This window comes from Triturus cristatus, chromosome 5_2 (genome assembly GCF_964204655.1).
Source record: "Triturus cristatus chromosome 5_2, aTriCri1.1, whole genome shotgun sequence".
Classification (NCBI taxonomy): Eukaryota; Metazoa; Chordata; class Amphibia; order Caudata; family Salamandridae; genus Triturus; species Triturus cristatus.
The window spans coordinates 903,630,139-903,646,157 of record NC_140588.1 but is presented as its reverse complement, the minus strand read 5'-3'; the positions used below and the strand labels follow the sequence as shown (position 1 = coordinate 903,646,157).

The following is a 16,019-nucleotide window of genomic DNA, read 5'->3' as shown; positions in this document are numbered from 1 at the left end:
CCTGGGAGAGGACTACTCCAGGGCTCATTCCTATGCTGTGCATGGAGTTGGCTGACTGCAGGGGTTGGCCACAGGGCCTGGCATCAAGCCAGGCCATGCCAAACCTCCTGTCACGCACAGCTGAATGCTTTGGGCCACAAGGGTTTTGCAGCCTTTTGGCGGGGTAGGCTGCATATGCTGGTTTGGGTGCAGGGCCCTGTGGCCAACCTCATGCAGTGCATGACCGAAGGCCCTGTGCAATGTGGGGTTGGCTGTCTTGATGGGCTGGCCACAGGCCAGGCCTTGTAGACAAGCCCCCACTGCACATACATGGCCTGAACTTCAGTTGTGCATGGCGAACGTTTCGACATACATATGGGAATAAAATATTAGTTCCCGTTTAAAAAACAAAACTAGAAATTCACAGAAAAAAATACTTGAGAACTAGAACTGGTGCATTTCTGTGGTTTTTAGAGTTTAAAAATGACGTTGTTACTGAACATTTCACCCAACTATAACGTTATTTTAACCTTTGTCCATTACCAGTGACATACATGTATAATTACACACACACACACATATACACACAGCAACAAGCTATGTCTTTTCACACTCAAGTGGAACCAACTTCCTTCACACGCCTCATGTTCTGTATGAACATAGTGAGTGCACCAATTTACACCTATTCTCAACAACTCCTGCCAGATTATGCTGTATCAACATGACTGAAACAAGAAAGGGGCACTTGTTTAGAGAGAACTCACGTAGAACATCAAGGGCACTCCACTCTTTCATGCATACCGGAATGTCCTAGTTTGCACTTTAGATTAAGAGGCTGGGTAACCGCTCGCTACTGTAAAATAGTACGACAATAGTGTGCATTTTCTGACATCTGTGCTATTAAGTACTTAGTCATGGGGCAATCTTGCCGGCTTTATGGTTACTCACCTTCTGCCACTTAATGATACTCTACCTCTATAAGGTGACACCTGGAAATGTATGATGCAAAGAAAGAAAGATCTTTCTCTGCTAGAGGTTAGGTTTGTGTGTGAGGTACCTTCCTGTCCTACCCTACTAGTAGGATTTCAATACAACTGGTACATTCGTATGGCTTGATATGTTCTAAGCACTGAGGCAGTATTGGTGAAAACTAAACATTTTTTTAAAGCTGCTATTTTGTCATTTTCTTTTTTACTACATTTGTTGTTGATCTATTTTCTCTGTCTATATCAGCTATTCAGTTTTTTCTAACTGCTACCCTTCATATTTCTTCTTAGTCCAGTGTGACGGAATGTTGAGCTCATTATCTGTGTAGAGGTACCAACTGACATTTGGGACAGTAGGGACGTCTACAGCACATTCTTCAGCACAAGCCTAACACTAGGACATTTGAGGTCAAGGGCAACTATGGACGTTGGGATTGGCAAGGAGTTCCGGAAGTTTTTTTTTCCAAACGGAGTCAGAGAAATAACACTCAAATATTAGAGCAGGATAAATTATAGATGTTGGACCCCTTGAACCTTTCAGTCACTAAACAAAACGGACACCAACATTGTAAGAATGCCAAAGAGCACTTAGATTTCTTCTTGAAAAGTCTATACAGAATACTTTCCAACGTGATGGCTGAGATTTCGAACTGAATAAATGGAAATTATTTCTACAGTATGAATTCACATTAATTCCACAGGTTTCTTTAAATAGGTTTTTCATCTCCACAAGCTTTCATTGTTTTATACAGAAGAGATCATCAACAGTACCTAAATCCTAATGGACTTTATTGTTAGTGCTGTAATGCCTTGTAATGTCTCATCCACGCTCTCCACCAGATACTGGTTTCCATTGCCACTAAAGAGTTTTTTCCATTTATTGTAAACTTAGTATAACAGTGAGAAGCATATAAGAAAATACAAACCTTGATCCTACTTCCCCAAAATTTAACGTAGCACTTTGTTTCTGATCTTTTCTCCTCCCACAACGAACCCACATGTAGCTGGCACATAGGTAGCAGACACTTCCTAATCTGCTTTCAATGCTTTATATTCATACTAATGGCTCTCACCAGACCAGTCACATGCCAGCTGCTTTTAAATTGGTTACAGAATTAAATCAAGAACAGAAAACGTAACAGAGCAGAATAAAATGTTTGTAGGAACTAAATCTCAACTGAGAACAATGGGTTATATTTACAGAATTGCTTTAAAGGGGCCATCCAGTGAATCTAAAAATCAAAGCAGACATCTTACAAAGCAACTTCTAGAATGTCTATAGTTGGGTGATATCTTGTGGAATTAGATCCGGTAATGGTATTACCGGATCTGTTTATCTTTCTACCCTGAATGGCCCTTTAAATAGTTACACAGTACATTTACAATGGTTCATTAGAAAACAGGCTCCGTTATACAGTGCATACCTGTATGGATGTTAAAATTGAGGACACATCATAGGTGGGACTCCAACGGTTCTGAAGAATATCCAAACATATACTGCCATCAGCATAGACTAGAAACATAACAAAATTTTTTACTTTTTAACAATGGTTGAAAAACATATATAAAGCAACTCACAACCCTTGACAAGTTTGAATAGTGGGGAACACTAACATTAAAAACAGTAATTATATAATAATCACAAGATTGAAAAAGTTGCAAGAGTTTCACCATTAAATTCATATGCGTTGAATAGACCCGCCCAAGGGAGTGTCCCGCCCAAGGGAGTGTCCCGCCCAAGGGAGTGCCCGCCCAAGGGAGTGTCCCCGCAGCACTTAATAAAAAAACCCAATGAATTTAAAGAGTAGGATCTAAAAGACTCAAGTAACAACTCTGCTGTCAGAAAAAAATGTTTTTCTTTACAAAATAAATTTTAAAAAACCAATAAAATTAAAACGCAATTGTTTCCATGTGCATGCAACCTCAAAGAGAAACAAGCATTGGCTACGCCATCAGGGCTTAAATCGGCTGCCAGCCTATTGGTTTAGTCAATGTTTATTTTGCTGATGTGATCTAAATTGGATAAAAGCAAAAATTTTTAGGGCTCACAAAACACACTTTACTGAAGTGTTCCCTAGTTTGGATGGGAACTACTTGGTGTGGATGCGCTCTTTGTGAAAGAGCAAAATGACATCCCTCAGCGAAGGTAGCTAATGGCTGAAGTGGGCTGACCCACTGCCCCACTCTGTAGTGGGCAGATGAAAATAGCACAATAGCAGATCAATGGGTAAGGAGGACTTGCTGAAAGCCCCCTATAAGCAAGCGCATTATATATAATTTCTTTAACATGAAAAGGTCCTAGCCAAGGACAGACCTAAAAAGAGCAGTGCCAGTGGACTTTCTCAATTTTATAGCAACGAACTGACAGCTTTCAGTGCCTTTTTGGCACTCCATCAAAGAACATAGTATTTTACATACCAACACAGTCATTTGCAAGGCAAGACTTTTACCCATGGTAAAAAGAAAACCTAAGGTACATGCACTACAGTATTGTGGACACAAAATAGAAAACCAGATAAAAAATGCAGGGCTGTTTGTTTCTTTTCTGAAAATAGCAACCTTGTCAGGCATTTTGTGCCACATTCAGCTTGCAGACTTTGTGAAGAATTAAAGTTACTGGAACTCCAACTAAGATACCTTAGCCCAGGTACAACAACAAATAACTGTTAAAGGACATGGGTCTGAGAAATAATGGTCTCTTGGAAGAAAAGTGTCTATTAAATAAATTGTGTGTTTACCAACAGTCTCTCTGTTAGTGAATCTGTAGTCAGTACAGTATTGCCCCCACTGGAAGGGAGAGAGCCCAAAACATGATTTGGAGGAGAGAGTATAACTTCCAAGAAAACATATTGAGCTAAGAGTAGAGCAAAATACATCTACAAAATAAAAGTACTTCAACCTCTAGCGGGATGAATGCACATATTTCAAAGATAAGCTTTAAAACCGGAAACACTCCCATTAACTAACAAGCATTAAAAATGCAATAGGTCTCGCCTTTGATTAAGTTAAAGCCATTTGCTTTGCTAATGGTATTATGCAGCAAAGCAAATGGCTTTAACTTAATAAAAGGTGAGACCTATTGCATTTTTAATGCTGTTTTCATCCCGTTAAACAGCGTAAAGACTTTGCTCTGCCCCCGCAAACATGCCAGCAAAAAGGCAATTTGTTACCCTCTACTATGCGAGTAACGCTCCCGACGGCACCGCAAACCCGTGCGTGCTTTCCAGAGCACAAAATACACAAGTGTCACTCGCTGCAGCGATTCAGAATTAAAGGGAGACCCAAGTTGGGCCGCGGGAGTCGCAGGGAAAACTGATGTAGGCGGGGAAGAAAAAGCAACCGCGTGTACACGTCACAGGGTGCAAGTCAAGCCGGGTGGTTCAAGGCGGTGAACAGTACCAACTGAGATGCTTCAGGAATGGAGTCATTCAAACACTAAAGCAGTGTTTTGGGATAGAGATGGGAAGGATTTTACTTACCGGCACCAGGCCGTTCGCATTGGTCGCCAGGGTCAGGCCTCCATTATACCCTGGCGCGGGCACAGTGGATAGGTATAAATTCAACGAAGTCCTTTATCGATAAGCCCCAAACCCGCCCACTGAAGGAAGGAGAAAACCTAACATTTAAAACAAGCCCAATTCACATTGAAAAGAAGCCCGGAACAAGCCTGGGCCTACCAAAAGTAGCCCAAAATACCAGCCCCAATCTATCTGAAAACAAGGGTTGGATGTGCTAACAAGGTTCTCCCAGGCTTTTCATGGACAAACTGCCAGCAGCGCCGCCCTGACTGCACGCTCTTTCCAGGGCAAAAGTCTGCTGTGCACGGGGAAGATCGCGCAACTCGTGCTGCATAAAAATGCACGGCAATGGAATGTTTTGGTTGCTTCAGACAGGATCGAGTATTAGGATGGGATTTGGCTGGGGGAAGAAGCCGGTTCTGTCCCCTCGTCCAGGTCCAAGCAAGTCTCTTTTCGTTTGTTGGCTACTCGCTCTCTGCCTCGCTCTCCAGGATCTGACAACAAGTGCTCGCCATGACGTATACTTTTCCCTTTTTCTGCCGTCCCACTTGGATGGCCTCGCCTGCTTTCCTTCTGAAGTAAAAGGTTTCTTATCTTTACGTGGCCATGTGTTTGGCCCCATAAAGATAAGAAAGCTTTTACTTCAGAAGGAAAGCAGGCAAGGCCATCCAAGTGGGACGGCAGAAAAAGGGAAAAGTATACGTCATGAACAGCTCTTTTCCAATGGCTGGCCACCGTTTAGCATAAACGGTGACGCCAGCCAATGGAAAAGAGGGGCGGGGCTTAAAGCCCTTTACAGAAAATTCCACAAAACGTTAAATCTCGCCAGCGAGACAGCGCATGTGCGCAGCCCACGCCAGGCGAGACCTTAAAAGGTACAAAGACATTTTAGTCCAATATGTAAACACGAAGATATGAGCAGCAGAGAGGCATCAGGCTATAACACACAAGCATTTTAACCCCTTCAGTGCCACGCCCTTTCCCCCTCCTGTGCCGGGCGTTACATTAGTGGGTGGGGTTCATGACGAGATAGTCTCGTCATGGACCACGGTTGCGCTGTGCCCATGACGAGACTATCTCGTCATGGGCACAGAAGAGGTTAAAACCTGTAGTGTAACAACAAATTATTTTGATGGAAGGAAATTATTTAAATGGCCCCCTATTCCACAGATATAGACTACAGACTCTAGTTTGCTGTTAAGTACACATCGCTTTGAATGGCATTAGGGCCAGGACTTATGCAACATCTGGCTCATGAATACGCTTTCTCCTTTTAGTCCGGGTAGAGGACGTCCCTGCAACAGTTATTACTATAAGCAATACTTGGCTCATGAATTTGGTTTCTCTTTTTCTTTTTGGTTAGAGGAAGTCCCCAGCAAGTTAGCCAATTGCTCTGGAACCCAATGCTAATGCATGAATGTACAACATGCTAAGGGCCAAGTCTAGTCTACTTTTCAGCTGTCTGGTTGTTTAAGCACAGGAAGATTAAGTGGCAGTTTCTAAAAAGAAAGATACAGGTTTGAAAGTTTTAAAATAAGACAGGCACCCAGCTTCACACCACTATAGGACCACCAACAGCTCATAGTAGGATCCACTTCCAACTCCTGTCCCTACTTCACCTTTCATTAAACCTTCTACTGACTCTAGTAGTTAAGTTCCTTCTTTTTACATTCTACTGCATTTCTGTAATGAACTTAGTTATGTAGTTCACGTTCCAGTCTTTTTCACTATCAAAGACCAATCACTTGTCTGCATAGCTACAATCATGGCCTTTCAGCTTTTAAATGCTTGAAAAAAAAAATCACTGTGCTGCAAGCTGCTTTCACTTTGCCACTCTTCTTTCTGAGTTGTTGAGCCCCTGCTGGTGTGTCTGGGTGATGGGTGACTCTGGTGCACTGGTGTTTTAGTCATTGTCAGAAATCCAAAATTGATACCAATTTGGGTTGTAGAAATGTGGATTTGAACCAGGTGAGTAGTACGTACAAACTGACTTTCTCTTACCTTTGTTATACGAACTGTCAATGATTCGGCTGCATGAGGTGTTCAGAATCCATTGCACTGGCTTGGATAATTTGCCAGGTTATTTATATTTTTCCATTTACCTACTGTGCAACTTTTTTGGGCTCTGCTTTGCCCTTTTTTGTTTCCACTCACCTATTTCATTGATAAATCTTTTAAGAGCCACCAAATGTTTAATGGAGTACTTTTTAAGCGGCTTTCCTCCTCCCCCAATAAAGAATTGGTCTAAGCAAGTAAGTAACTTATTTTTAACTATAGTTCTCCAGTATTGGAATCTTTCATAGATTCACATGCTTGAATCATTCCCCGTCATCGATCTGGGAGTCCCCGGTATATCAAAACAGCAATGCAAAGTTAGAATAAACTAAAACAAGCATTTGCGATGCAATAGGTCTCGCATTTGCGAGAGTTTGAGCTATTGGTATTGTAAATGATCTTGTTTTTTACTTTTACTTTTGTTTTTTATTTGGCGTGGAGTGGATGTATGTAGTGGAATTATGTTTGAATTGGAATTGTTATTTGTGAAATTGTGTTGGGTGGAATTGTGTGGTGTATAGTGTATTTATGTAATGGAATTATGTGGGATGGGGAATAGATTGGGGTGGGAGCTGTATAAAATAGACAAAGTAAGATTGAGAGGGATGGGTAGGTTGTGTATGAAGTGGTGAATGAAGACTAGATCGAGTAGAAGAAAGAGTGAGAGAGAGAGAATGAAGGGTAGAGGAAGTTAGCGCACTAGGAAGCTGCGTTTGTGCATGCAGAAGACACAAAAGAAGGAGGAGAGCGTGTGTTTGCGATTTGGATTTTTTTGAAAAGTTATGGTAAACAAACTGTGCTGAAAGACGTGAAGTGAACCAATATGAGAAATGTTGGTTGAGTGTATGCTTGTGGAATGGAATTATGTGGATAGTAATTATGTGGTATTAAGTGTAGTGGGTTGATCTGGTATTGTGTGTAGGGAAGTAGCAAGTATTGAGTGGAATTATATTGTGTGCTGTTGAATTATGAGACGTGATGTGGAATTCTGTGGTGTGGGTTGGATGTATGTGGTATGCAGTGGAATTATGGGTCGAGTGAAATTTTGTGGCAGGGAATGGAATTGTGTGAAGTTGAATTGTGCTGAATTGTATTGTGTGGCATTGAGTGAAATTGTGATGAGCAGATTTATGTGGCATGGTGTGGAGTGTTGCTGTATGGTATGGAGTACATTTCTGTGGAGTGTGATTATGTGCTATGGAGTGGAGTGCAATGATGTTGTGCGGTATGGAATTATGTGGTGTGGTAATGCGAGTAATTATGTGGAGTGTAAATATGGGGAACATTGCTGAGTTTAATTTTGTGAAGTGTAATTATGTGTTTTGGAGCTGAGTGGATATATGTGGATTGTAATTATGAGGCTTGAAGTGCAATTATGTATTAATGTATAATAGGAAGTGTAACGATGTAGGTGCCATGGGTCCTTGAGGGCAAATGGGTTCTGCATCACCACCTTGTGCAGCAGCATAATGTTGTGTTAAAAAGTGCACTATTTTTCAAGGTGGAGGAGGGGGGTGCAGTATCTCCCTCTACTGCTGCGCACACACACACACACACACACACACACACACACACACACACACACACACACACACACACAAGCTCAGCGCTCAATTAGTATACCATTAACATTACGGTACACAAAACAAACTAAAGCAGGTTTTATCACGTCAAATTACATCAGTTTAGTAACGCGGTCTAGAATTTTTGTCCAAAACAAAGTTTAACAATTTGGACACGAGTACATCATATGTTTTTTTTTTTTAACATTTATGTCTCATACTGCAAGACGGATTGTGATGTATGTGGTGTGTCTCGTGGTAACCCTCGAGAGGTAGATCGATAAATATACGTAGATCGATAAATATATTTGTTGTACCGTTAATCCATATACCTACTTGTTGGCAAAGGTATATTCCCAAATTGAAATTATTAAAACATTCCCATATACTGCAGCTAGCCAATGCAAGCCAGTAGGGCTAGAAATAAGTAACATGCGTTTTTTTTTTTTTTTTTTTGTTTTTTCAAAAGTTTTTATTGGTTGTTACAGCAAAGACATATAGAAAGCAAGTCCAGTAGTGCAATATGAGTCGTTTTTTGAAGTCAATGGGTTTGGGAAAGAATCAATCTAAAAAAACAGCAGGGATGGCGCATAGACAGCCAGCTATTACAGAGGTACATTAAGGATGACGGTAGGACTGGTGCCTGAGTCAGTCATGTTTGGCCTCTGGAATTGAAAGGCGAATTGTACAGGGGAAGAGTTAGGCATATTGCACTGTCCCTTTGATATGCGTGTGTCTGCCAAGTGTCAGTCCAAGCTACTGAACGGCGTTTAAGTTGGTCATGAAACTGGCGTATTGCAGTAAAAGGGCCCTGGGGGCTTAATTGTAAGACGTTAATGCCTATGCCCCCATATATGCACTTAAGCACTCTAGGGCCCATTTGGCTCTGCGCAGTCAAAAGAAGCTTTTTACTTTGCTCGCAGAGTGAGACTACCCTCCTGTATATAACCCGGTCAACACTCGGTGACGTCTGTTTCATGGCCCATTCTACCTTTGCAGAGCTATGCCTATGCCCTGTATAAATCAAGTATCATGACTGTCACACATACCCTGCATAGCTCTAGAGTCCCTATCTGTAATGTCCTATCCTTCCTTATTTCTTTTTTAAGTTTTATTATGCGCGTACATGGCCCAAGGGAATCGGAGCGCGATACAATCCACAGAAGGTGACATCCATTACAAATTGTGATTAAGAAGAACGTATCACGTGACGATAGTTTCAAGTTTCATAAGGTCATACCAAAGGAAATACAAGGGATGAAGGCAGCAGATTAATCACCAGCAGGGGCATCCCACTGCCCTCTATACAATAAACAAGCAATCTGTTTGCATTGTAATATTTTTAGTGCTGTTTTTGTGTTAATGTTCCTTGATATTGGCTGTTGTTGGAAGTCATAAGAGTGTACAGTGGGTTGCTCTGTAGGCAAATATGCCTTTAAGATGTATGCACGCTGTGAAGCTGTAGTTCGGGACGAGTTTGATATGGAAGAATGTTCCTTGAAGAAGCCTCACCCGGACTAGGAAACCGCCTGCAGCCAGGACATGCCATTCCATAAAGCTGGAAAGGTAAATAAAGAGCCATGTAGGGGGCGTGGGGACCGAGGAACCTCAGCACAGCTGGCACACTACGAGGAAGTGACCGAGCTGGGAAGGTTTGGAGGGCGGGACCAGGCGGCATGGAGTGATCAATTAAAACAAGTTGAATACAGCGAGCCACCATTATTAAAGCGAGAGCGCCTCACTCTTGCTCAGCTGTGTCCTGGCTACCCTCAGCACAGCAGCACCGAGCAGCGAAGCGAAAAGGACTCCCCTGCAGCACTAGTCCGAAACAGATCAGGGGAGCACAGACCAATGACTAAAATTGCCAGGGCAACCAAAGCTCTGGCATCCCAGGGGTCTGGAAGCAGGCAAAGTAGTAACTGGTGCAAATAAAGGATTGTTGGTGCACATGAAGGAGGCACTTCAACAGCCTGCCTTTTTCAGTCCTTCCAATTCACATCCACTTCACACACACACTTGAGGCCATAACTAAAGGACCCTTTCTCCTGCGCTGCGTCTTGCACAACTACATCTCAGTCATGCCTTCTATCTACATCGCATTGCAAATACCTACCGGGAACATCGGCTGGCCATGATTCAAAATGAAGATGGCACGCTGCAAATAAAATAAATCAAGCATTGGCCACACGGCTGTAAAAGTAACGCGGCCGTGAAAGCGATCGCGGGGACGCGCTCTGTGGTGGTGGAGGGGCGGAGCAAGGCACGCTGTAAGAGTGGCGCGAGGAAAGCCAGATGGCGGCTGTGCGCGTGCTCGCGCGCGTAACCGCAAGCTTGAGGCCATCAAAAGTGTGTGGTTGGACTTTTAAAAACCCACTTACTAAATGTCTCGCCAGAGCATCGCATGCGCTGGCTCAGGCGAGACCTAAAAAACAGGCCTAGGCCCATTTCAGTTTGGTAACATTCATATCTTTTTGTAAAAGAGACCAAAACTAGGCTTTAGCCAATTAGAACACGCTACCCTCTAGAACACTCCTGAGAGAACCTCAGACCTTCAGATTTTCACAGCGAAGTGAAATAAGCATATCCGTAAAAGTATCAAAGGTGAGCTTCTCAGGGGAGGATGGTGAGTCGCATGTAAATCTATGAAAGATTGCAATACTGGAGAACTATAGTTACAGGCAAGTAACTTATGTTCTTACTCCAGTATTAGAACTTTCGTAGATTCACTAGCTTGAATCAGAGTAGCCAACAGTTAGGATCACATTTTTGTTATACTTGTCCTTGAATAAAAAACACAACGAAAAGCAAAAGAGGACGGCAGGTTTGTAATTTTTATATTCTTAAACTGTAATAAGAGAGAATAAATAACTCATGCTTAATGTATTTAACAATGGTGATAATATAGATATATATATATATATATTCACTGAAAAAACCATAGGTTTCAGAGGCGTTATAGTTAGCTGGACTTTTCACTCGTACAAAACCATTGAAATTCCCCCGTTCTAGTTAGTTCAGCTAACGATAACTCGCGCGCCCGCAATGCACTGCTGATGACGTCACATATTACATCACTCATGACATGGTCAGTGACATCACTCATGACATCACTGATGACATCTCAAATGACATCACTGATGACATCTCAAATGACATCATCCAGTGAATGTGCGTTTTTTACATATGTTTTATATATGTATATCTCAAGGTCGATGGAAGAATAAATGGGTATATAAGTGTCTAAATGGATGATTTGTTTTTGAAAAATTGATTGTATAACTGACTGATAAAGTGTATCTCAGTGAATACATGGCTTAGTGAGTAATGTTTAAATATGTAAATATCTGTTTCAGTCTCTCACTTGTGTATAAGTGGCTGCATGGGTTGGTGAGTAGCTACACGAGTGTCTATATAGGTTATTAGTTGGTTTTATGAGTAGGAGTGTCTGTATGGTTCGGTGGGGGGTATTACGTAGTGCATAGGTGCATGAATGAGTGACTCACTGTGTTGAAGACAGCATGTGTGCAGGACTGTATGGATGGGTGAGTGTGTGCATGGGTGTGTTAGTGAGTGAATGACTGTCTCAATAGTGTCTTTATGAGTAACTACATATGTTTTAAACTAGTATATGTGACTATTGGTGTATATAAGTGAGTATATGTGAGAGTGAGAGATTGAAAGAGTTCCTGTATGAATAAGTATGTGTTTCTATAAGTGATTGTTTAAAAGACTAAGTATGTGTAAGTTTCTGTAGAAGTAAGTGTGGTGGTGTGTGTATAACTGTATATGCAGGTAAACGGATGTTTGATTCTTTATTAGCATGAGTGACTATGTGTGTGAGTAACTCTATGGATGAGTGGCATTGTGTAACAGGATGTATAGGTGTATGAGTACATGTATGAGTGACTGTATAGGACTGTTGGTGAATGAGTGGATGTGTATGTGGATCTTAGAATTACTGATTAGGTTGTTGTAACTGATATTGGTATGTTCATGGTTTTGAAAATGTTAGTTTCTATTTTTGAATATGTGTATCAAAGGTTATATTAGGGGGAGAGGAGGTCTGCCACTCTATCACAAGGATGATGTCATTTGAGATGTCATCAGTGATGTCATGAGTGATGTCACTGACCATGTCATGAGTGATGTAATATGTGACTTCATCAGCAGTACATTGCGGGCGCGCGAGTTATAGTTAGCTGAACTAACTATAACGGGGGAATTTCAATGGTTTTGTACGAGTGAAAAGTCCAGCTAACTATAACGCCCCTGAAACCTATGGTTTTTTCAGTGAATTTCAAAGGTTTTTTTAAAAGCTAATTTCTAACTATGCCTACAGAGATAGGACATGTGAAGAAAGAAGAAAAAACGCACAGAAAGAAAAAAAGAAATGCAGAAAGAAGCAACAGAAGTCCTCAAAGACGAAGAAAAGTGCAGGAAGAAGGATAACGTGCAGAAAGAACAAACAGAAGAGCAGTGTTGGAAATACTCCACTCCCACACCGGAAAGGGTGGTGGTCACGGGGTCTCTCCAGACATACACAGTGGTAGCTTGGCTCGAGTGGTCAGGAATCAGGCACCGTGCTAAGCATACGTCATACCCATACAATAACCATGCGTGCATCCGTTCCAAAAACAACTCTACACCGTAAAAATTATGAAAATATCTCTGTTTATCTTCTTTTTCTCTTAGTTGCTGATTAAATAAATAATAACACAATCGCCATATACAAGGCTTTTTCTGTGGAAGGGTACGTCAAATAAATACAGTCTTAATGATTCAATAAATAGGGGAGATCATAAATAATTAAGGCATAAATATAAGTGCATCACATACAGGCAATGAAATATTATGAGGCAATAAATACTGCAAGCCAATAAATATTGTGCGACAATAAATACTGTGGAACAATAAATACAGTGAAGCAATAAATAGGGTAAATACAATAAATACAGTGCTCTCAATAAATAATTAAAAGCTGACAGTGACACTCATAGAATCAGATCACATTTAGGTTTCTATGAGCTGATTTGGCCCAGTCACAGCTTGTGGTTAGATGGATGGCTTGAGGGTGTCTACTCCCTGGCTTGGACAAGGCTGAGGCCTAAACTGAGGTAGATCAAGGGGGGAATTCTAGTGACCTGGCTCTCTCACTCTACACAACCCCTCTGAATTAGTCTCAGCTCACCCCTGGCACAATCAAGCTGGTTCCAGCACCTCTCTAGCCCCTAGAGTAGTCTCTTAAGATTCCACAGGGCCTTAGGCGCCCTCTATTCCACTTACTGCCCTTTTTCTGAAGCTCCGACGCCGTTGGAGTTGTGTCGACGCCGTGAGGCGGTCCCGGTTCGATGTCGGCGGCCTCGGCGCAATGTCAGTTCTTGACGACGCCGGTAGGCGGTTCCGGTTCGATGTCGGCGGCCTCGGCTCGATCTCGTCCTCCGGTTCGATGACGTCGGGCAGTCTTGGCTCGATGTCGACTTCAGGCGGCTCCGGTCCGATGGCGACCTCAGGTTCGATGACGTCGGCCGGCCTTGACTCGATGTCGACTTCCGGCGGGTCCGGAGTGCGATCCCCACTCCCGACCTCCGGTGCTCCTCTCCTCAGGTTCCGGCGACTCCGGAGTGCGACCTCCACTCCCGACCTCCGGTGCTCCTCTCCTCAGGTTCCGGCGACTCCGGAGGGCGGACTTCACTCCCCCGTCGACGCCGCTCACTCGACCTCGGGTGACTTCCTCCTCGACCTCTGGTAGTCTCTACGACCTCCGTCGGCGCCCTCTCTCGACCTCTGGCGGCTCCGGGTACGACGTCTGCTTTTCCAGTCAGCGCCGCTTCTCCACCTCGGGCTCCGGGTCTCTAGGCTTCTCGACGTCGGACTCCAGGAAAACCAATAATCAGGTCAGGATTTTGCTGTTCTTTGCTTCTAAGGCCTGTTCCTGCTGTCCAGGTCCTTAAGATGGTTTTTCTTGCTTCTTCCCACACAGGGCTCCAGGCTGGGCTCAGTCAGTAGGGACTAGTATCAAGGGTGGGTTTATGGACCCCACTCCAGGCACAAGTTTCCACCCCTGCTGCCTCACTCCTTCCTCCTTCAGGTTTCTGCTCCTCTCTCTTCACCAGTCAGGTGCCAACTGCCAGCTCCAACTGCCAACTCTCTGTCTTAGCTTCCCAACATTCTAAACCGCCTCCAACTGTCACAGGGCTCCAGAATGTTGCAGAAGGTTCTAGTAGGTTCCAGTGGGTTCTGATGATGTCACAGGTGGCCACCATTTTGTGCTCCAGGCCCTCAGACAGAAGTTCCAGGGGTAGATAAAATGGCTCCCTGAATCTGCATCAATACTAAAAAGTCTGGTGGTTCCCAAAAAGGAAAAATACTAACAGGGCTTGAGGCAAAAGTGGGACAAAATAAATAATGGAGAGGAGGGACCACCCAAAGGGCTGACAGGTCTAACAAGCAGAAAGAAGCCTTGTTGCAAAATCATCCTGTACCCTCAACTTTTTCAGACGGATACTGGTGGTAACCGAGTCTGACTAACCAGTCCTAGAGCCAGTGCTATGTTAAGACACTCAGAATACAATGAAAACACCTACATACACTAGGGAACACTATGCGTTGGGGTCCCCCTGTGATCAGCATGACCTCCTCTGTAAGCCCCTGTATATAATAGGGCAGGGGATTAAAACTACCTCTTAAAACGCGCCACAGGGTGAGTTTGCACACGTAACCTCAGGCCCCGTCCACTCCCTTCCCCACTGTGTAAACACGCCCTGTGGCCGTTTGAAGTTGGGAGATTAAGTCCCCTTGAATCCTGAGGGTCCCTAGGGTCCAACTAGACCACTAGGTACCTCCAGTAAGTGCCACAGAGCTGCGTTGCATAGAGGTGTAAAAAGGGGCATGGCCTCAGAACACCTGTCTGCAACACAGCTCCCTGGCGCATACTGGAGATACCTGTTGGGCTAGTTGGCCCCCAGGGACCCTCAGTATTGAAGGGGAATTAATTCCCCAACTTACAACTGGCCAGGGGGCGCGTTTGCAGAGTGCTTCAAGGAGGGGGCGTGGCCTCCGGCGCGATGCCGGTCTTTTATTTATTTTATTGAGAAGGAGGGCTGTGTGGCCCCCCTTCTTTTTCTAATTTACTGGCCCTGGGGATCCCATCCCCCAGGGCCTGCACCCTAATTTTTTTTGTTGAAAAAAATTAATTTGGCCATCCAAAGACCTTAATCGGCCCCAGGGACCCCAACCCCCGGGTCATGGGCTTTTTTTTTTTTTTTTAATTCTTTAGGAGGGGGTTGCGTTGCCCCCTCCTCAGGCAAATTATTGCCCCGGGGACCCCATCCCCCGGGGCCGGCCTTTGTCTTTTATTATTTAAAAAAAAAATATATATTTATAGAAACACCTAGGACATGCTGGACAAACCGTATGTACCTATCACCATGACGATTTGCGTAATATTCATTAAAAGGGGACTATGCATAGAATGAATCCACATGGAATGTATTTACACTGCTAGTGAAGCTCTGACGTGTCTGACGCCCTACCGTGCCTAATCCCGGCGCCCCCGCCGGTGGGTACTCTCAAAGTAGACACCCTTGTCGTTTATTTATACAAACATGGGTAACTATTGACGGGCACATTTAATATACACGCACACCAAGCCATTCAAAGGGGATTCGACAAAAATTCGACCAAACTATGCAAAACCCCCCCCTCACGGTTAATAAAACACACATCCACCGCCGGATGTGTAATACTTTTTATTTCACTCTCTGGAAAGGAGACGAACCTCACTTGAGACTCACAGCGTGCTCCTGGCTGAGCCCAATTGATTATGCTACTTACCAGTATGCATCTGTTCTTGGCATGTAGGGCTGCTGACATTCATATCTATGCATAGATCGCCGCCGAGTGTTGGGTCCGGATGATTG

At 43.5% G+C, this 16,019-nt stretch overlaps 1 protein-coding gene across 1 annotated transcript in view; it reads right to left on the bottom strand.

Moving 5' to 3' along the window:
• UBE2A (ubiquitin conjugating enzyme E2 A) overlaps nt 1-16,019 on the bottom strand; it is a 253,198-nt gene that overhangs the window by 64,958 nt on the left and 172,221 nt on the right. The window contains exon 5 of the mRNA XM_085608056.1: nt 2,390-2,478. Within this exon, the coding sequence (XP_085464182.1) occupies nt 2,390-2,478 (89 nt within the window). The remainder of the gene's footprint in view (nt 1-2,389; nt 2,479-16,019) is intronic.